General features: G+C 45.4%; 1 protein-coding gene across 3 annotated transcripts in view; it reads right to left on the reverse strand.

Moving 5' to 3' along the window:
- Nucleotides 1–1198: 1198 nt before the first annotated feature.
- Nucleotides 1199–21163, reverse strand: part of TBX5 (T-box transcription factor 5) — a 103266-nt gene continuing 83301 nt past the window's right edge. For all 3 annotated transcript variants that reach the window (XM_028709725.2, XM_028709724.2, XM_028709723.2), the window contains exons 8-9: nt 16082–16308; nt 1199–6218 (exon numbers count right to left, since the gene is read on the reverse strand). In XM_028709725.2, coding sequence (XP_028565558.2) covers nt 5632–6218; nt 16082–16308 — 814 coding nt within the window. In that variant the 3' untranslated portion in view covers nt 1199–5631. The remainder of the gene's footprint in view (nt 6219–16081; nt 16309–21163) is intronic.

The raw sequence follows: 21163 nt of genomic DNA on the forward strand, positions 1-21163 counted from the left end.
TGGAATGGACTCCCTCCGGAGGTTGTGAATTTTCATTCATTGGAGGTTTTAAAGCACAGGTTGGATGGCCATCTGTCATGGATGTTTTAGTTGAAATTCCTGCATTTGCAGGAGATTGAATTAGATGAGCCTCAGGGTCCATTCCAACCCTGCAGTTCTATTCTTCTATGTAGCAGGGTTGGCTTGTCGCATAGTTTTTGCTTGGGAACTATTTTCTTTGCCTGTTGATTAATTGATTAGTAAGGTAAAGGTAAAGGACCCCGGACAGTTAAGTCCAGTTGTGAATGACTCTGGGGTTGTAGCGCTCATCTCGTTTTACAGGCCAAGGGAGCCGACATTTGTCTGCAGACAGTTTTTCCGGGTCATGTGGCCAGCATGAGTAGCCACTTCTGGCGCAACAGAACACCGAAACCAGAGCAGTCCATGGAAATGCCGTTTACCTTCGTGCTGGAGCAGTACCTATTTATCCACTTGCACTTTGGGGCGTGCTTTCAAACTGCTAGGTTGACAGGAGCTGGGACCGAGCAACAGGAGCTCACCCTGTCGAGGGGATTCGAACCGCCGACCTTCTGATCGGCAAGCCCAAGAGGCTCAGTGGTTTAGACCACAGCACCACCTGCATCCCTAATTGACTAGTAAAGGTAAAGGGACCCCTGACTTGCACTTTGGTGTGCTTTTGAACTGCTAGGTTGGCAGGAGCAGGGACTGAGCAACAGGAGCTCATCCCGTTGCGGGGATTCAAACCGCCAACCTTCTGATCGACAAGCCCTAGGCTCTGTGGTTTAGACCACAACGCCACCCGCGTCCCAGGTAGAACAACCCAAAACCCCTTTGTGCAGGGCTAGGAGGGCCTTATACCAGCTGCTATCTGTGGAATGATGCCAGCATGCAAGACGTCATGCTCGTGAGGAATGGCCAACAGTAGCCTTCAGTCTCTGAAGCAGTGTCCCATTTGCGCTAATGGACCAGCCTCAGCTGCTCACCTCTTGAATGGGAATGAAACTACTCCAGCCCTGAAACCACTGTCGTTATTTTCTATTCCATTAGCTCCAACATTTCTTTTTAAAAAGGAACCAGTGAGGAATGAGGGTGAACGTAAAAGGTTGCCATACAACTTTCTTCCCATCAGGGTTTTCGAAGGACCCATTCCTCTACCAGAGACACAGGTATCCATCACAGACACAGGGGAAAACAGGTATTCAGATACCTTGTACTTCAGAGCACCTGGTATTTATTAGACATAAATTGTCACACAAAAATATGGAAAGATTAGATAGGTAAAGGTTCTTCCCACCCCTTTAGAAACAGACACACAAACGTATTTGTGACCTCAGTCTCCCATGCATGTGGACAGTCATTCATTTTCTTTCCCGTGCATACATATTTATTCCATTTTCATAATTAGGGTCATTTGTATTTTTTTTAAAGTACAGTTTGGAAAGGAAGAGAGGAAAAGGAATTCAAGCTTGCCAATGAAGTATCAACAAAATAAAATTTAAAAGTTTCTGACCAGCTGTGTGGCTGAATTTATTACCTCTTATGCCTTAGCAGAATACCTATTTATCAATAAATAGTACTAATAAAATAATTACATCCAAAGAACCCTGCAATTAGATTTTGTTTTACCTACACACAACTGCCAACCTTTCTCAGCACTTTCTAAACACAGATTTTGTTTAACGTCCCATGTTAACATAAGCAGATATGTCAAAAAAAGAAAAAAAAGAAAAATTATACAGGAAGACAAATAGAGTGATCATTTTTTACAAATTTGGTTTTTCGGTTGTTACTAAACGCACAGAATTTTTTTCCCCCACATCAAACTTAGTTTCAGGTATTTTTCTGGGTGGATTCAAAATACTGGATTTCATTAAAATGTGAGGGCCAACATTACTTTAGAGGGACAACTTTAAAAAAGAAGTGGTAAAAGTGATTAATAGGTTTAAAAAATGGACACGTACAGAAGGAAAGAAACTAAACAGTGCACAACTGTGCATTATGGTTTTCCTCACTGCTGACAAATCCCTCAGTGGCAATGCTTCTTTCTATTGCCCTCACTAGTTTTTACTCTCTGTTGCCCTCATTTGCCCTCAATGACATTCTGAAGTGTTCAGGTCACGTGAATTTACTTATTGGTGTTCAAGAATATAAGATGTGATATCCAGTATGACTGGATGGGATCAACCTCATTTTTGCCTAATTTAAAAAGGAGGCGAAACCAGGAAGTAGGAGAAATTATGATACTGGACAATTCAAGGGAAAGGCGAGGCGAGACCAGACATGATCTGATCCAAGAAGTGTATGTGGCAAGATGCTGAGGGACTGTTGAAAATGTCAGGATTAAGTGAATTCTATGCACAGCAAAGGACCCAAGAAAATAATGCTGTGAAGGGTTTTGATGGCCAAAAAAAAAAATCAACCCTTACAAATTTGATATATTCAATGCCCCCCAAATCCAAACTGCCAGATCTTTGACACCATCATTAGTACAGACTAATTTATATTGTCCCCCTGTAGTAACTGCATCCAAATCAAGCCATATTTAACCTGGAGGAACTTGCTTTGCTGATAAGGCTCCTGTCATTAAACTGTGTGTAATTTTCATTGCATTCAGAGCAACTAGCAGGGTCATAACTAGCAGGTACATTAATCTCAATGAGTTTTATTTGAGTAGAATTTGGTTGGATACAACCCCATTGTTCCACCATAGACTTTAGCAGAGCTGGTGACAGAAGGACAACCACACATGATGTGTCATTCCAGACAGTGATTTGGTTCCATAGGAAACATTTTTTTAATGGACCTCTACATAACCACTTGCTCATGGGCATTAAGGAAATGGATAAGAAACAGGTGTCATATTTGCACAGCAGCCATGAACTTCTTATACCTCTTCCCAGAATACTTTGGGGGTTGTAGCAGAGGACCAGGATGGACAAGAAGTCAAGGACCCGCCAAGTCCCATCATCCCAAGTTGGAGTCCAAGTCCCATCATCACTGATCACTTATCATCCTAGTTGGGGCTGATGGACTTGGACTCCAACAACATCTGGGGGGATTCCTAACCTGATTGTCATTCGAGAACATGGACCTCAGTTGTGCTAATTCCAAAAATAAAAAAAGTTTGAGTTTCTTTCATGGTAAGCTGGTGCCCATAATCTAATGGAGGCTAGAGAACCTACCTGTAACTTCATCAAAACACCTAAAAATTCAATTGATGTGGTGGCCACATTTTTGTTGTTGTCCTGGGACAAAGAAGTGATGCTGACAAAAGTGCACTTGAGCTGGATTTTCTGCTCTGCAGCATCTCAGTCTCAATCTTAAATGATGGGGAACTTGCCACCCTCTGGATGTTGCTGGGCTGCAACTGGCAATGCTGGCTGGGCCTGGGGGGATCTGGAGTCTGACAACATCTGGAGGGCCACAGCTTGACTACTCCTGCCCTAAATAGAAGGACCTCTGTCACCAGGGATGAGCAAGCTCAAAGTGCAAAGGCAATTAGTAAATCTGCTGGGGGAGGTGGAAGATGGAGAGGTCCTTTTTCAAGACAAGACATAGATTAGAGGCATGAGAACATCATGATTTGCTGGGTGATGTGCTTGCTATGCAAAAACACAGCACCATCAATCTCTCCCAATAGTGACAGGGTTGGCGGACGTGCGGTTGGACTCCAACTCCTATCAGCCTCAGCCACCATGATCAATGAACAGAGGTGACAGAAGCTGGAGTCTAGCAACATCTTGAGGGCCACAGGTTCCCCACCGCGTGCTAGAAAATGGTGTGAGTGCTGATCTTCTTTTGAATTCTACCAAAAAGGGCAACCAATATACTATTTTTCTTCCTCACTGTATATAAGACCCAGCAGTACTTTCCCGTGTCCTGTTTTCATGCTTTCTCACTGCCTCTATTCATGACTGCTAATGGTGTGATGTAGAGAAAACATTATTATGCTGAATCATGGATACGTTTTAGCAGACATTGCAGTAGAGATGGGAAAACCTCAGTTGTTGTTAGACTCCATCACCCCCAGCCATCATTGCCATGTTCAGGGATGATGAGAGCTGGTCCGGCAACATCTGGAGGGCAATGGCCCACCATTCTGACTTTAGCAGGAGCAGAGCACCAGATGCGTGGCTGCCATTAGCATAACTTCTAATTTGGCTTGAAGAATCTGATGAAGTAGACTGTTTAGTCCAGGGATGGGGAAATGGTGGCTTTCCAGATGTTGTCAGACTGCACCTCCCATCAGCCCCACACAGGATGGCCAATGCTCAGGGATGAGGGAACTATAGTCCAATGACATCAGGAAGGAAACAGGCTTCCTGTCTGTCTTACTGCACAAAATCTTATGCTACAACAAACCTGTTTGTGATTTAAAACAGAATATCTGTGCCATACAAAATCAACTCTCTTATAACTAGGGGTGGGTGAACCTGTCAATATTGGTTTCTCTGCATTTCTCTGTTTTCTAACTTTAAGTTCAGTTCTCCACATTTCCAGATCTGTTTAGTGTGATTTTCTAATATACACATTTTTGTATGTGATTTTGTCTAATATACTCTTCTTCTTCCTCTTTGCAAAACTGTTTTCTGTAATGCCATGCATTGTTGTGCAATGTTTTCCTTAATATGTGCATTTTTATGCACACATAACCCTACCATATGCATTTCTGTGCACATGAATTGGCTGGAGAACTGCACTGCAAAATTAGTAAACATGAAGATTTTGAAGGATGAGGGCATTTCACTTCATATGCTATTTTCAAAAGTGTGAATGGAATGGAATTTCTCCCCCATCCCTAGTTATAACAGAGGTAGACAAAGAGAAGGCAAAACGATCAAGTTGAGTGCGGATGCTCATTTGCTGTGAGCTATCTTGGTCCATTTTTAGACGGCGGCACATTACAAAATAGACCAGGCATGAAAATGGAGCGAAATCAGGCCAGAAACTTTTCAAAGTTGAAGTGCCTGTCAGAGGTAGGTACCAAAGAGTTTTACCTGTGAATTACTTCCACCCCTTTAAAAAGAAACCTTCAACCTCAAATCCCCTCCCCACCCTTTTTAAGTCTCTGTGAAAAGGGACAGGTTCTTTTCGCGAGACTCCAAGGAATATATAGATAGATGTAGATAGATAGATATATATTATCATTTATTATATAACAATGTCAATATCAACACCAAAAAAAAGAAAGAGAGAAAGCGAAAGAGAGAGAGAGGAGAAAAGAAAACACGACATATTCTGATCGTCTTGTATGAGCACTCTCCGCGTGTCAAGAAAGGTAGCAAAACTCCCGTGTTTCACCTGAAAACAAAACCAAACTATAATGTTGTGCAAGGGCACAAGTTGGTGTGGAAGCAATGCAAACTCAGTGTGGCTATGTCTGGGCATGGGGGGGGGGGACTGTATGGCGTGGGGCAGGGCGGAACAGCATGGATCAGTTTGTCATTGGTCGCAAGAAAGGAAAGCCAGGAGATACAATACCATGGTCTGCCCAGAGGATAGGACGCTGTCCATCTCTCGAGTGCTTAGATATTAACATTCAGTTAAAACGAGTCTTGAAAACAAACAAACAAACACCACTCTTAGTTTGCAGTGAAATCTCTCCAGCAATCCTCTCCCTTGATTGCCTTGTTAGCTGTTCTCGCTCCATTCTGGCACCATGCCCACCCCATGCACGGAATGGTACTGGTGGGGGGAGAGGGTTCGGGGTACCCCATGAGAATAAAGGAACTCTGCTGGCTGTAGGCTGCTGGGAGGCGACTGTATGCTTGTCTGAGGTCCACATTGCCGGACAATTGGCTGGTGAGGGACGGAGGTCTGGTGCTGGAACATAGCATGCGTCTCCCCGATCTGCGATGAGGTATGGTTGGCGACTGTGGCAAGCCGGGGCATGAGGGGGCCAGAAGTGAAATGGGCAGAGAAGTGCTGGTAAGGCAGCCTGTCCATCGGCTGCATGGCAGTCACTGTGCAGCTGCTGTAGGACGGCACAGCAGACCACGTGTTGCAGCTGATGTCTTCTAGGCTGGGCACCGGTTCCGTAGGGGGCGCAGAGCTGGCGTACATGCAGGCTTGGCGCTGAGCAGACTCAGTCCTGTATGCACTGGTATTGAGTCCCTGCTGCTGGGAGTAGGTGGAGCGATAGAAAGGGTCTTCTTCTGGAGGAGACGTCTCCATGTAGGGCTTTTTGTAAGGATGTTCTGTGGTGGAACATTCTTCATCTGATGAAGAGACAAAAAAAAAAAACACAATGAATGAAATGAGGAACACGGTGAGACATCTATGATGTCCTGCTGGATCAGACCAAAGGCCCATATCAGGAACTGAGTCTATGCTGGATCCTTATCTCTTCCCCACCCCAATGTTCAAAAATAACCAGGCACCAGGTGCATTCTGCACCTGGTTTTCGGCCACTTGCAACCAAGTGAAGATACCTGGGCAGGTATCTCAACCATCTGAAGGCGCATGCCTGGGCATCATTGGATCTGGGCTGTTTTCACACACTAATACCCCACCCTGTAGAATTCCATCAGTTCTATTTTTTCTGCACAATCGAAATGAATTTCTGGAAGCAAAACGCTTTTTCTGTGGAGTCTGAGCAGAAGCAGTCACCATTTAGAAAAAGAGGTCGGAATAGGCTAATAAGTATGTGGACTGTCCCTGGGTCAAGTGACTTTTCTTCTTTAAGTTCTGAAAATTCTTAACCTAGCTCAAGGTTGTCATCTGAACTAGCCAGATGTTTAAATGAGAATCAAACACAATCAGTCCATCCTTTGGAAAATAAGGCTTCAGAGCTGTTTTGACCCCAAAATGGCAACTAGATATTCCATTTGGCCGACTGTAACCTTGATTTTAGGAGCCATTTGGTCCTGTATACCTGAAGGCGCGTCTCCACCCCTGTCGTTCAGCCCGGACACTGAGATCCAGCGCCGAGGGCCTTCTGGCGGTTCCCTCATTGCAAGAAGTGAGGTTACAGGGAACCTGACAGAGGGCTTTCTCGGTAGTGGCGCCCACCCTGTGGAACACCCTCCCATCAGATTTCAAGGAAATAAACAACTATTTGACTTTTAGAAGACATCTGAAGGCAGCCCTGTTAAGGGACGTTTTTAATATTTAATTCTGTATTGTTTTTAACACTCGATTGGGAACCGCCCAGAGTGGCTGGGGAAACTCAGCCAGATGGGCGGGGTATAAATAATAAAAAATTATTATTATTATTATTATTATTATTATTATTATTATTATTATTATTATTATTATTATTATTATATATGAGTTTCTAACACTGCCCCCAACATACACACAGGCCAAGTTGGCAGGTGGGTGGAGCCACCCACCTGTCAGTCACCTGATCTCACAATGACAAGTGCAGAAATCCCTGCAGTTATACTCAAGTCCTGCTTCTGGACTTTCCATTTTGGTGTCTGGTTAACCAATCTAAGAGCAGGATGTTGGGCTTTGTGGTCCTTTACCCTAATCCAGCAGCCAAGCTCTTCTTACATTCAGTGATGGGGAATTGAGGATGATCAAGGAATTCTTTCCGTCCCTATTTTGTAGGGAATGAAGCCAGAGCTGGACCTTCTGGTGGGGTGGGGGAGATGGCTGCCCACATGGGGGGCACACATGGAAACTGCTCATGAAGGAGAAACAACCAGCACCACACAGGATTGAAATCCTTCTGCTTACCAGCTGGGAATCACAAATGAGAAGAGCACTGCCGTTGTGCTCAGATTTTCCTTTCTGCCTTCCCGTCGGGAGGTCTGCTTGCCCACTCTGAGAACAGCATGCTGGGCTATATGGGACCCCTTTGGCCTGATCCTGCAAAACGCCTCTTAGATGCAGAAGATGTGAGCTGGGCAGAAATGTAAATGCTCCGCAGGAATAGCAACATATTGTCTGACGCACGGTATGTGTGTGAGAGAGTGTACGATCCAGTTTTTTAATGCCCTCCATTAAATTGCACCCCTGCTGAGACCTCGACGCAAAATAAGTGTCTGACTGCTGGAAGGGGCAGTGGAAACAACAGCAGCAAGATTAGAGAGAGGAGCGTATCTCCTTTCCCCCAGCTCTTTGGATGGAAGTCAGGCAGGCTCCCGCATCGGAGACGCCCCAGTCTAGCTTGCGGTCTATAATGGTGATGATAATAGATGCTGTCATAATACACAAATAACAACACAGTATAGGGCAGGCATTGTCTGCAGAGCAAAAGGGAAGCCTGTGAAGGAACTGTGTGCATGTGGGAGGGGATGCACATTGGGAACTGTGCAGAACAGACAAAGGAGAAGAAGGAACTGGAGGAGGAGGATGGATTTCTCTTTCGTTGGGCAAGAGGATAAAGCTGTAGCTCAGCAGCAGAGAATCTGCTTTGCACGCGGAAGGTCCCCAGCACCTGCAGGTTCAAGCCTGAAGAGCTGCTGCCAGTCAGTGCAGATAATACTGAGCTCAATGGACCGAAGGGTTTAACTCAGTATAAGGCAGCATCCCATGTTAATATATAACATAAGACAAGCCTCTTGGAACAGGCCAATGGCACACCTATTCCAGCATCCTGTCCTCAACAGTGACCAACCAGATACCTCAATGGGCAGCCTGCAAGCTGGACCTGAGCACAAGAGCCCTCTCCCCTCCTGTTGTTACCAGCAACTGGTATCCAGAAACAGGACTGCGTCAGAGAGTGAAGTCAGAGCACAGCTATCATGGCTAGTTGCTCTCAAAAGCCATCCACTATGGTGGCTATCAGGGATGCGGGTGGCACTGTGGGTTAAACCACAGAGCCTAGGACTTGCTGATCAGAAGGTCAGTGGTTTGAATCCCCGCGATGGGGTGAGCTCCCATTGCTCAGTCCCAGCTCCTGCCAACCAAGCAGTTCGAAAGCACGTCAAAGTGCAAGTAGATAAATAGGTTCCACTCCGGCAGGAAGGTAAATGGCGTTTCCGTGCGCTGCTCTGGTTTGCCAGAAGCGATTTAGTCATGCTGGCCACATGACCCAGAAGCTGTTTGCCGGCTCCCTCGGCCAATAAAGCGAGATGAGCGCCGCAACCCCAGAGTCGGCCATGACTGGACCTAATGGTTAGGGGTCCCTTTACCTTTACCATTATGGTGGCTATCACTGCTTCCTTTGGCAGTGAGTTCCATAGTTTAACTATTCACTGCATGGAAACCATGTTACGGTCACAAGACGGCACTAACTGGATCCATGTTGAATTGGGGATACCTTGCTGCAGATTTTTTTTTTCCTGGATACTGCCTACAGTGGTACCTCGGGTTACAGATGCTTCAGGTTACAGACTCCACTAACCCAGAAATAGTACCTCGGGTTATGAACTTTGCTTCAGGATGAGAACAGAAATCGTGCGGTGGTGGTGTGGTGGCAGCGGGAGGGCCATTAGCTAAAGTGATACCTCAGGTTAAGAACAGTTTCAGGTTAAGAACGGACCTCCAGAACGAATTAAGTTCTTAACCCGAGGTACCACTGTACATACATCCCTGTGTGAACATATATGATCATAGCTGATCCCTCTCATTACAGTGGTACCTTGGTTTACAACCATAATCCGTTCCAGTTGTAAACCTAAACAGGTTGTAACCCAAGGCATGCTTTCGCCAATGGAGCCTCCCCCCCCCCCAAATTGATTGTAATAAAAAAAATGCGTTGTAATCCCCCAAAAAGGGACACACACTTCCGGGTTTGACGTGATTGTAATCCAAAACGGTTGTAATCCAAAGCAGTTCCAAACCAAGGTACCACTATACAGTGGTACCTTGGGTTACATAAGCTTCAGGTTACATGCACTTCAGGTTACACACTCCACTAAGCCAGAAATAGTGCTTCAGGTTAAGAACTTTGCTTCAGGGTAAGAACAGAAATCGGGCTCTGGCGGCGCAGCGGCAGCAGGAGGCCCCATTAGCTAAAGTGGTGCTTCAGGTTAAGAACAGTTTCAGGTTAAGAACAGACCTCCGGAACGAATTAGGTACTTAACCCGAGGTACCACTGTACTGCTTTCTTTGACTTATAGCACGCCTTTCCCAATGTGGCTACCTGAGATCCTTTAACTTTAAAAAAAGGAACTGAGCCTCCAGACCTTGCTATGCAAAGGCGCAAGCCCTTTTTACATAGGGATGGTTATGATATGCTGCAGTGTTGTTCAGTGGTTAGAGCAACTGCTCTGTACACATAAGGTCTTCCAGATTCAATCTCCAGGTAGGGATGGGAGAGACCCCCTGCTTAAAATCATGGAGGGCTGCTGCTAGTCTGTGTAGAACCTCAGTGGCAGAGCAAGCTGATCAGGCGCCTGGGGCAGCATGCGTGCCCTGCGCCAGGGGCGGGGCCAGCCACCCAAGGGGACACCTGAGGCCTCTGAGGAGTCTGCCTACCTCCTCCCACTCAGCCGCCCTACAGCTGAGGGGGAGGCAACAGGCAGACTGTTTGGGGCAGCACGGAGCCTCTGGGTGCTCAAGCCACTGCGTCTCTCCTAGGAGAGACGCGTGGCTTGGGCGTGCTGTAGACCCTGCGGTGAGTGCAGCCCACCATTTTGTCACCCACCTCAGTGGGGACACCTGGGCCAGGCTGCACCTATTGCACCTCTCTTGCTACGCCCCTGAATGTAGCCCCTCCAGGTCTTTGCCTGGCCCTTGGGAGGTCTCCACAGGCCACACACCCCTCACCACCTTTCCTTCACACACTCCCTGAGCGCTTTCCCCCTGGCTGGAATACATCCTTGAACTCTGATAATGCGTCTTCCTTCCCTAGATAGGGTGTTTATCCCAGACTGGCCAAAGGTAAATTTGGCCTGCATTGCTCCACTTACTTTTGCCTCTGGCCCCACCCACCCTGCACATGTGGCCCCCAGAAGGTTGCCTAGAAGGGGATGGAGCCCTTGGGCCAAAAAATGGTTCCCTGCCCTTCGTACAGACAATACTGAGCTGCACAGACCAGTGGCCTGATTCAGTAAAATTTCCTTGGTGTGGATATGAAAGAACATGTTCTATTTCAAGCAATGTATTTTGCACCCTGTATTTAATTTTTGTGATTGTAAGTTTAAATTGTTTTCAGCGTTGGGTTTTAAATGTGGCAACTCATCCTGGGGCTTTACAGTGGAGGGCAGGTAGTAAATAGCAGCAACAGCAGCAACAACAACAATAAGAATAATAAATAAATATAAATATCCTCATCAGCTTCCTATGTGCCTATGTCCCGCTTGCCAATGTAGTGGATTGCTTTTGATCCAGCAAAGTCAAAAATTTCAGCCAGGAGAAGCCAGCTTACGCCCTGGAGATGCCCCATCCTGATTTCCAGACTGTGCTGGAAGGTCTCTTGTCAGCGATCAAAGCATGTGGCAGCTTTGATAAATGAGCCCTCCTCTGCCCATCAAGCTTGAGCTATTGGGGAGATAGGAAGGAGACAAGGCTCTCCCCTGCACGCACACACCCCTCCCTCGGTCATCTCACTGAGCTGGGCATGCTGAAAGAGGCTTTGGAGTGGGGGGGGGAGAGAACACCATGGGAGAGATAGTCCTCCTGCCTGTGACAATATGAGGAAATTAGATAAAGCGGGAGAGGGGAGAGGAAGGGAGCCACAAAGAGCCACCCACTCAGTGGGAATCCCAACCCTGGAAGGAAAACTTTGTTGATTCTTTATCACGCTGCCATGTTGGGAGACAGATGATGGATTGCCTCCCTGTGACCAGGGCCGTAATCAGAGTTTGGGCCATCCTCTTTGCTGTTACGGCTCGGTTTGGGATGCTTTTTTGGGGAAGGGCAGCAGACAGTGGATAAGGCAGGGTTGTGTTGCATATCTATATGGAGACCAACTAAGTTAGTTCTTGGTATGAGCTTTCGTGTGCATGCACACTTCTTCAGATACCAAAAGCTCATACCAAGAACTAACTTAGTTGGTCTTTAAGGTGCTACTGGAAGGAATTTTTTTTGTTTTGACTATGGCAGACCAACACGGCTACCCATCTGTAACTGGATATATGGAGACCGTCAAGTGGGACCGTTTAAGTGGAATAGGTTTGCCACAGCATGATATTCTGTAGACGATGGCTGGGTGGGTGCACACACCACACAGTTAAAGCACGTGGCTTCTCCCCAGGAAACCCGGGAACTGTAGTTTGTTGAGGGAGCACAATTCAAAGTCCTAAACGGCCTCGGCCCTGTATAGTTGAAGGAGTGTTTCCACCCCATCGTTCAGTCCAGACACCGAGATTCAGCTCAGAGGGCTTTCTGGCATGGGAAGTGAAGTTACAGGGAACCAGGCAGAGGGCCTTCTTGGTAGTGGCACCCGCCCTGTGGAACGCCCTCCCATCAGATGTCAAGGAGATGAGTAACTATATAACCTTTAGAAGACATCTGAAGGCAGCCCTGTATAGGGAAGCTTTTTAATGTGTAATGTTGAATGTTTTTATATATGTTGGAAGCTGCCCAGAGTGGCTGGGGCAACACAGTCACATGGGTGGGGTAATAATAATAATAATAATAATAATAATAATAATAATGTAGTTCAGGAAAGAGCCGGCTACAGTTCTTTGGGGGAAGTCACAACCATTACAGAGATAGTGTGTATGCAGGCCCATGCTTCCTTGGGTGTGGAGCACTCAATGAAAGGGCAGGCCTCAACTGCCCCAAACTGTCCTTTGCCAACCTGCCACCCTCCATTTGTTTCTGACTCCAATGTCCATCCGTCCCAGCACCCCATTCATACTCATAAAAACATGAGAAGAGCCTCCTGGATCAGCCCAATGGCCCACCTCGCCCAGCATTCAATTCTCACAGTGGACAACCAGATGTCTGTGGGATGCCTGCAAGCAGAATCTGAATTCACCCCCCTCCCTGCATGGTTTCCAGAAACTGGTATTCAGAAGCATCCTGTGGAAGCAAAGCAGAGTCATCATGCCTTGGAGCCATGGATAGCCTTCTCATGGAACTGCCTTCCCCAGGAGGCAGCAATGGCCACCAACTTGGATGCCTTGAAAAGAGGATTGAACAAATTCATGGAAGATATAAATTGCTGGTAGCCATGATGGCTCTGCTCTGCCTTCACAGTTGGAGGCAGCAATGCTTCTGAAGGCCCGTTGCTGGAAACCACGGGGGGAATGCTCCTGTGCTTGGGTCCTGCTTGTAGGTCTCCTATAGTCATCTGGTTGTCTATAGGAAGCTGGACTGGATGGGCCATTGGCCTGATCCAGCAGGGTCTTCTTCTGTTCTTATGCTGTTGCTGCAAAATTCGTGGGTTTTTGAAAACAGCAATCAACATTAGGCAGGTGCCCTCACTGTTTAAGATGCCTGCTGAAAACCATTTTTTTATTACAACAAGCCTACCCAGACTTGCCATCAATATTGTCATTTTAAAAGGTTCACTGATTTAAATCCTGTTTTTTCATGATAATTATTTTATGCCAATTTTCTTTTGAATAGCGATGTGGATTTTAGCTGTGTTTAATTACTGTGTACAATGCTTAGGAAGTTATTTGGTCAACTAACGTATAAATCTATTTTAAAATACAAATGTATAAAAGGAAACAGTTAAATTGAATATATGCTTATGTTGTAATTGTACCTATATTATCTGCTCAGAAGGAGGTCTAGATCTATTCCTAGCTTAGTAAGGGTGTATGGGATTGCTGGAACTTTGTTTCTTTGAACTGATTGTCTGTAACACTGGATATTAATGTTTTTATTATTTTAATAATAATAAATCTACTTCATAAAAAAACACACGAATACTGGGAACTTTCAAGTTGTTAAAGAAAATAAATGAATGGCCCAATGTCAAAACATTGCTCTCAAATCCCATGTGAGCTAGTGGTCAAAAGAGCCTGTGTAGTCTCTTGAAATAGCAGTAAATTTCACCCCTCGGTATAACCTTGCATCAGCTATTTAAGCGTTTGTATTAATCCCGAATCCTTTTCAGAGGCCTCCTGGCCTGATAAGCTATCTTTATCCCAGGCACCAGCTATCTCCCTGGATGTGGATTCAGCTTCTATAGAACTATGCGGCCATCTCTCTGGGTTTCATCTATGCTGCTCTTCAATAATGCAGACTGAAATTGCCGGAATAGCGGCCAATGGGAAAAGCAGCCTGAGAAATGGAAAGAGTGGGGGAGAAGGGGAAAGTGGAGGCCAGTAGCTCCACGGTTAAGCGTCTGCTTGCAGGCAGAAGGTCCTGGGTCCAGTCTCCGACATCGCCAGATAGGGTGGGGAGAGGCTCCCTTGCCTGAAACTCTGCAGAGCCGCTGCCAGTCAGTGTCAACCGCACTGAGCTAGATGGACCAGTGGTCTGACTCAGGCAGCTTCCTATGCTTCTCTGGTTGGATAAATTACTGGCGTTCTGCATTTGCCCACAACTGGGTCATGGCTGTTGCTTCTTGGTAGACCATGCTAGATGGACTAAGGCAGCTTCCTATGGAGATGGACTAAAGTTCAAATTGGAGAAATGAAGCACTGGTTGGCGGGAGGATGAGGGAGTCAGAATGATGTCTTGTTTCTGTTGCAAATACATGTATTCTAGTGCATGCTACAGAGGGCGGGGGGTGCGGGAGGCAGTCAAGCCTGTCCATTCTGATTTCTTTCCATTTCTCTTTTTCCCCAGTCTGAAATTATGTTTACCGCATTTCTGCACCCGTGTTTTTTTAAGGTCTCACAATAATCCACCAGCATTTCAGAGTCCATCCCTCCTAATACACCTTTTTGTACACAATTTGCCTACCCATCGGAAGGGTAGGCTTTTGTATGCAAAGGAACTTCCAAAGAACTGTATGCAACTGCGTGGAATTTTAGAATGACATGCAATGGGAAATTTTGGGATGGGTCGGAATTGTATGGAGTTTGGGAATTGTATGGAATTTTGTATGCAATTATTGTTTTGCTATGCAATCCGCCCGCAATTTTCCCTAACAAAAACATTTTGACAGGCGATATAGCCTCTAACAAAATGCATTTTTGTACATTATCTTCCCTGATATGTGTGCACTTGTACGCACACTTTTCCGTAAAACACACATTTTTTGCACACAGTACAGTGGTACCTCAGTTTACGAACTTAATCTGTTCTGGAAATCCGTTCTTAAACCGAAACTGTTCTTAAACCAAGGCACGCTTTCCCTAATGAGGTCTCCCACCACCAGTGACCTTCCACCGTTCGGATTCTGTTCTTAGACCAAGGTAAAGTTTGCAAACCGGGACACTACTTCCGGTTTTGCAGAGTTCGTAAACCAAATCGTTCTTAAAGAGGACTGTTCTTAAACTGAGGTACCACTGCTTGGGAAACGGCACTGCAAAATTCAGAGAAGTGTGAATTTTCAGTTTGCATACTGTTCCAAGAAGCACAAATTAGATAGGTTCATTTCAAAGGACAAACCAAACCAAATTTCTCCTCCTGTTCTTAGCCATCATGAGCCATCCCTGTAGTCATTAAACAGGGAGAAGAGATTCGTAACATGGACTCAAGAAATAAATAAATGCCAAGGACTTTCTGCCACCCAAAGAAGGAGGGATCTACCCATTTCAGTCTTTATTGGTTTCTCATTTTTTTCCTAATATTGGATTTTCTCTACATTCCTGCATTAATTTGCAACTTGTTTACTATATTTAAGAAATCCTCATGGAAATTCGCCCTTTTAGTGAGAAGTTCTCCTAATAAACACATTTTTGTGTTTTTCTCTGTTTTTCTTCACGCTGGTTTTGATGTCGGTATGTTGCATATTTCTTGTTGTGAGTCACTTTGAATTACTTTTGTAAAAAAAAAAAGAGCTACTAATAAGATTAACAAATAATAAAATAATACAGTAGATAATTTAATTTTGGCATGCATCTTTGAGTAACGTACAGGTTTTCGCAAGCAGTTTCCCCTAATGTAATGCCTTTTTGTATGTTATTTTCCATAAAATATTCCTTGTTTTGAGTACTTTCCCCTAATCTTTGTGAACACTGTTTGCTTGGGGAATCTGTGTCGCAAAATTCAGAGAAGTACGGCTCTGAAAGGGCAACTGCGAGTTGATTCCTGTATTGTTTGGGGGAGTGCCAATTGGATAGATTTGCCTCTAAAGGGAAAGCGAACCTAATTTCTCTTGCTCAAAGGGCCTGACCTTTTCTCTTGGTGCAGTGGTAAATCTGGCCGTGGTCCTGCGACACGGGGTACGAGTTGGCAGCTGGTAGCAGGTCCTGCGAAGTGCTGGAAACGCCGTTCTCACACTGGAACTGAGACCCGAGGTTGGAAGAGGCAGGCAGCGCCCGGTTCTCACCGCTGAAAGGGCTGTGGTTGGAAGCCACCTTCTGCCGGACGGTGCTTCTGGGAACCACTGGGTATTCCTTGCTGAAAACACAGGCAATGTTTTCATCAGTTACTTATGCTCTATCTGCACTCAGTATACCCTGCTACTTCTGGATTGGCTTATAGTAAGCTTACAGTGCCGGATTTACGTATAAGCTAAACAAGCTATAGCTTGGGGCCCCACTCTCTTGGGAACCCCCCAAAAAATTAAAGGGAAAACAACTGGATGTACATTTCCAAAATATAAGCTAAAAACAAAATAAAACAAAACCTACATATATCAACAGTGTTTTGTGTTGTGTAGGCTCCTATGATGTAAGTAATGGGCCCCGCCTGCTAGCCTGCTCCCTAAAATATCACTGGTTTGCTCATTTCTATATAAAGTGGTACCTTGGTTCTCAAACTTAATCCGTTCCGGAAATCTGTTCCAAAACCAAAGCCTTCCAAAACCAAGGCGGTGCTTTTCCAAAGAAAGTAATACAAAATGGATACCATAGAAAGTAATGCAAAAAGTAATGCAAAATCCGTTCCAGACTTTTAAAAACAACCCCTAAAACAGCATTAAGCCCGTAAATTACCATATAGCATATATTCAACACAAAAAAGCAGCGATAATTTGTTGTTGACAAAGGACAGCTGGACATATAAAGGGCCCCATTACCTTCAGTGGCTTAGGGCCTCATCAAACCTAAATCCAGCCCTGTCTGCACTATACCTTTAAAGCACTATGATTCCACTTTAAATGGTCATGGCTTCCTTCAAAGGATCCTGGGAACGATATAGCTTGTTAAGGGTGCTGAGAGTTATCATTTTAATTCATTTATAGATGGCATTTAACTCCAAGTAGATTTGCTAAAATGTATAAGTCTGAATCAGGTGAGTGCTGGAGATGTAATGAGGTTGAGGGTACGTTTTACCATATGTGGTAGACTTGTAAAAGGGTAAAAGAGTATTGGGAAATGATATTTAATGAATTGGGGGGGGAGAATGTTTAAAAGTATCTTTCCAAAAAAAACAAAAACCAGAGTCTTTTTTGTTGGGGATAATTCAGAGCGAAATTCCCAGGTATCAAAAAAGATTATTAATGTATGCTACTACTGCGGCCCGTGTTCTGCTAGCCAAAAAATAGAAAATGAGTGAGGTCCCAACCAAAGAAGAATGGCAACATAAATGGATGGAATACACACAGCCTGCAGATTTAACATATAGAATAAGAGAACAAGAAGAACATACGTTTAAAGAAGACTGGAAAATGTTTTACTGAATATATGGGTGAAAATTGTGTTTATTTAAAAACACTGGTAGCATTAAGATAAACTCAACAGTGTAAATAAGTTTTGAAGGATGTAGCAATGGATTACTGAATCGTATAGTTCATTTAAAATATGCAGGGGTGTATGGTATGCAAAATGAACCACCGGAAGAGAAGAAGGGAAGTCATTGATTTAAGGTTGTCTAAATGAATATTTTGAAATGTAAATTAGAAAAAATTAATTAAAATTATATATTTTAAAAAGGGTGCTGAGAGTTATTTGGGGGGTGCCTGTTCCCCTCCCAGAGCTATAATTCCCAGAGCTCCCTGGGAAAAGGGATTGAATATTAAACCACTGTGAACATAATTCAGGAAAAACCAGGGTTGTTTAAAGTGGCTTGATACACATTGTGCAAAAGATTCCTTCTAGTCCCTTCCAACTCAACGTTTCTATGATATAGTAGTAGCAGTAGTAGCAGTAGTAGCAGTAGTAGTAGTAATACAGTGTTTCAATCAGTAGCAGGCAGCTGCATCTGGAAGCCACCACTGAAATGTCCCATAAACGGCCAGCTCTACCATTAGGTAGTGTGAGGCAACTGCTTCAGGTGGCAGGGGCGGTAGGCGGTGGCCTCTTGGCTGTATCATTCCCTAGGAGGTCAGAGCTATGTGTGCCTGTCCTACAATGCCATCTTCAGATGAGGTGGGGGACACAAGCCCATTGTGCATACAGCAACAAGATTCATCTGCCAGTCTGCTCAGGTTCTGTACATGGGATCGTCATGGTGCCATCTTGTCCTTCCACTCAGGAAGATAAATGGCTTGAGGGGATTGTGGGAAATAGAAATGGTGGTTCCCAACCACTCAATAGTGCTGCTATCCCCAGGCCCACTGCTTACCCTCAGGTAAGCCTGCTAGGGCTCCCCCACATTGGACGGGGGTGTTATATTTGAGTAAGCGGTCCCATATGGACAGTGGGCCTGCCCGCCTGCCAATACTAGGTCCCATCTGAGATCCACGTGGCTCAGGGCATAGTGGCAGGTCTCTTGCCAAGAGGCAGGGAAGGGCTGTGGCTCAGTGGCAGGGCACCTGCTTTGCATGCAGGAGGTCCCAGGTTCAATCCCCAGCATCTCCAGGTACGGTGGGGGGAAATTCCTCACCTGAAACACTGCGTGGCCACTCCAGTCAGTGTTGGAAGTACTGAACTAAATAGGCTTGAGTCTGTGTGAGTTAGCTTCCTAAGTTCCTTTTTCAAATTTTACTTAGGTTTTTATTTTGGGAATAGCTCCAGCTCAGTGACAGAGCATCCGCTTTGGTATGCAGAAGGTTGAAGCTTCAATCTCCATCAGCTGAAGGCAGGGCTGGGAATGAAACCCTGCCTGAAATCCCAGGTAGTTGCTGCCAGTCAGTGTCAAGAATACTGAGCTAAACATACTAATGGGACTGAGTCAGTAATATGCAAGGGTACCATCTAGGGTGGGACCAAGGACCCCCAATTTTTTTCCAGGAGGGGGCAGGGCCCTCAATAATCTGCAGTGATATGTGCACATGTCACTCGCGCAAGCAGTGCAGCATGTGTGTGACCCGTCGCATGTCGTGTGGTGCCAGCCCCTCCAACTGCTGGGGCAAGATGGCATGCCTGGTAATATGGCAGCTTTCTAGAAGCAAAGGCCATGCCCTAGTGGTGGGAGAAGCTGCCAGAGTCAGGCCTTCCAGCTCAGGACTGTCGACACTGAATGGCAGCAGCTCTCCAGAGAACGCACATGGTCATGCCTGGAGATGCTGTGGCTTCAACTGGGGACCTGCTGAACGCAAAGCAGGTGTTCTACTCATTACAGTGGTACCTCGGGTTACAGATGCTTCAGATTACAGACGCTTCAGGTTGCAGACTCTGCTAACCCAGAAATAGTACCTTGGGTTAAGAAATTTGCTTCAGGATGAGAACAGAAATCGTGTGGCAGCGGTGCAGCAGCAGCGGGAGGCCCCATTAGCTAAAGTGGTACTTCAGGTTAAGAAGAGTTTCAGGTTAAGAATGGACCTCCGGAACGAATTACCATATTTTTTGCTCTATAAGACTCACTTTTTCCCTCTTAAAAAGTAAGGGGAAATGTGTGTGCGTCTTATGGAGTGAATGCAGGCTGCGCAGCTATCCCAGAAGCCAGAACAGCAACAGGGATTGCTTATTTCACTGCGTAGCGATCCCTCTTGCTGTTCTGGCTTCTGAGATTCAGAATATTTTTTTTCTTGTTTTCCTCCTTCAAAAACTAGGTGCGTCTTGTGTTCTGGTGCGTCCTATAGAGCGAAAAATACGGTACGTTCTTAGCCCAAGGTACCACTGTACATTATCGCCTCCTTCCCCAAAAACTAATGTCAGATCCTAGTACACATTGTTCTGAGTAAAGGACTGAAATAAATAGGCAGCTGCCCTGTGCTGAGTCAGACTTTTGACCCATCTAGCTGAGTACTGTCCACACCAGGGTTTCCCAAACATGGGTCTCCAGCTGTTTTTGGACTGCTGCCCCCATCATCCCTGACCACTGGTACTGCTAGCTAAGGATGCTGAGAGTTGGAGGAAACCCTGGTCTACAATGACAGGCCGAGGCTTCCCAGAATTTCAGACAGGAAGACTTTCCAAGCTCTACCAGGAAATGCCAAGGATTGAACCTGCAACCTTCCGCATGCAAGGCAGATTCTCTACTGCTGAGCTATGGCCCTTCCCCATGACTGCGCTCAAGGCATATTTAGCAGAATTAGTCGGTGAGGGGAAAGGAGGTTCTCCTCATACGTTTCCCAGCTGTGCTGACAAAGTCCGGAGCATGGCTATCATCTCACAAAAACATCCCTCTCAGAAAAGGGAAATGATCGGGACCTATAAATATATATACAAGGGAAGACAGAGCATTTACGCCGATTAGAAACATGTGCTCTTCTCTGTCTGAGAAAAAGAGGCACAGTCTGAGAGCCAAGACTCCTGGCTGCCTTTACATGTCGCATCCAGAATCTCATTGTTACATTTGTCGGCAGTGAGTTGAAGTTGGAGATGACCACCTGTTCATAATTTTTTAAACAACTGTTCATATTTTAGGAGCCTTATCCATTACATACATACACAGAGAGAGAGATTTGTAAAGGCAGAATTGTGTGTCCAATTAAGTCACAATGAATTCTGTCTCCAATTTATGAAGAAAAGGAAACTTAGTTGACTATCGAAGGGATATTCTTCCAAATGATCAAGGGGATCTAGTGGCACCCTTTGAAGAAAGGCCACGGCATTGGGGACTTTTCAGTTTAGAGAGAAGGCAAGAAAGAGGCGACATGATAGAATTGTGCATGGCATGGAGAAAGAAGATAGAGAAAAGGTTTTTTTCTCCCTCTCTCATACCATGAGAACACAGACATTCAAATGAAGCTGCATGTTGAAAGAATCAGGACAGATACAGTGGTACCTCGGGTTACAGACGCTTCAGGTTACAGACGCTTCAGGTTACAGACTCCGCTAACCCAGAAATAGTACCTCGGGTTAAGAACTTTGCTTCAGGATGAGAACAGAAATTGTGCTCTGGCGGTACGGCAGCAGCTGGAGGCCCCATTAGCTAAAGTGGTACCTCAGGTTAAGAACAGTTTCAGGTTAAGAACGGACCTCCAGAA

This window comes from Podarcis muralis, chromosome 16 (genome assembly GCF_964188315.1).
Source record: "Podarcis muralis chromosome 16, rPodMur119.hap1.1, whole genome shotgun sequence".
NCBI lineage: Eukaryota > Metazoa > Chordata > Lepidosauria > Squamata > Lacertidae > Podarcis > Podarcis muralis.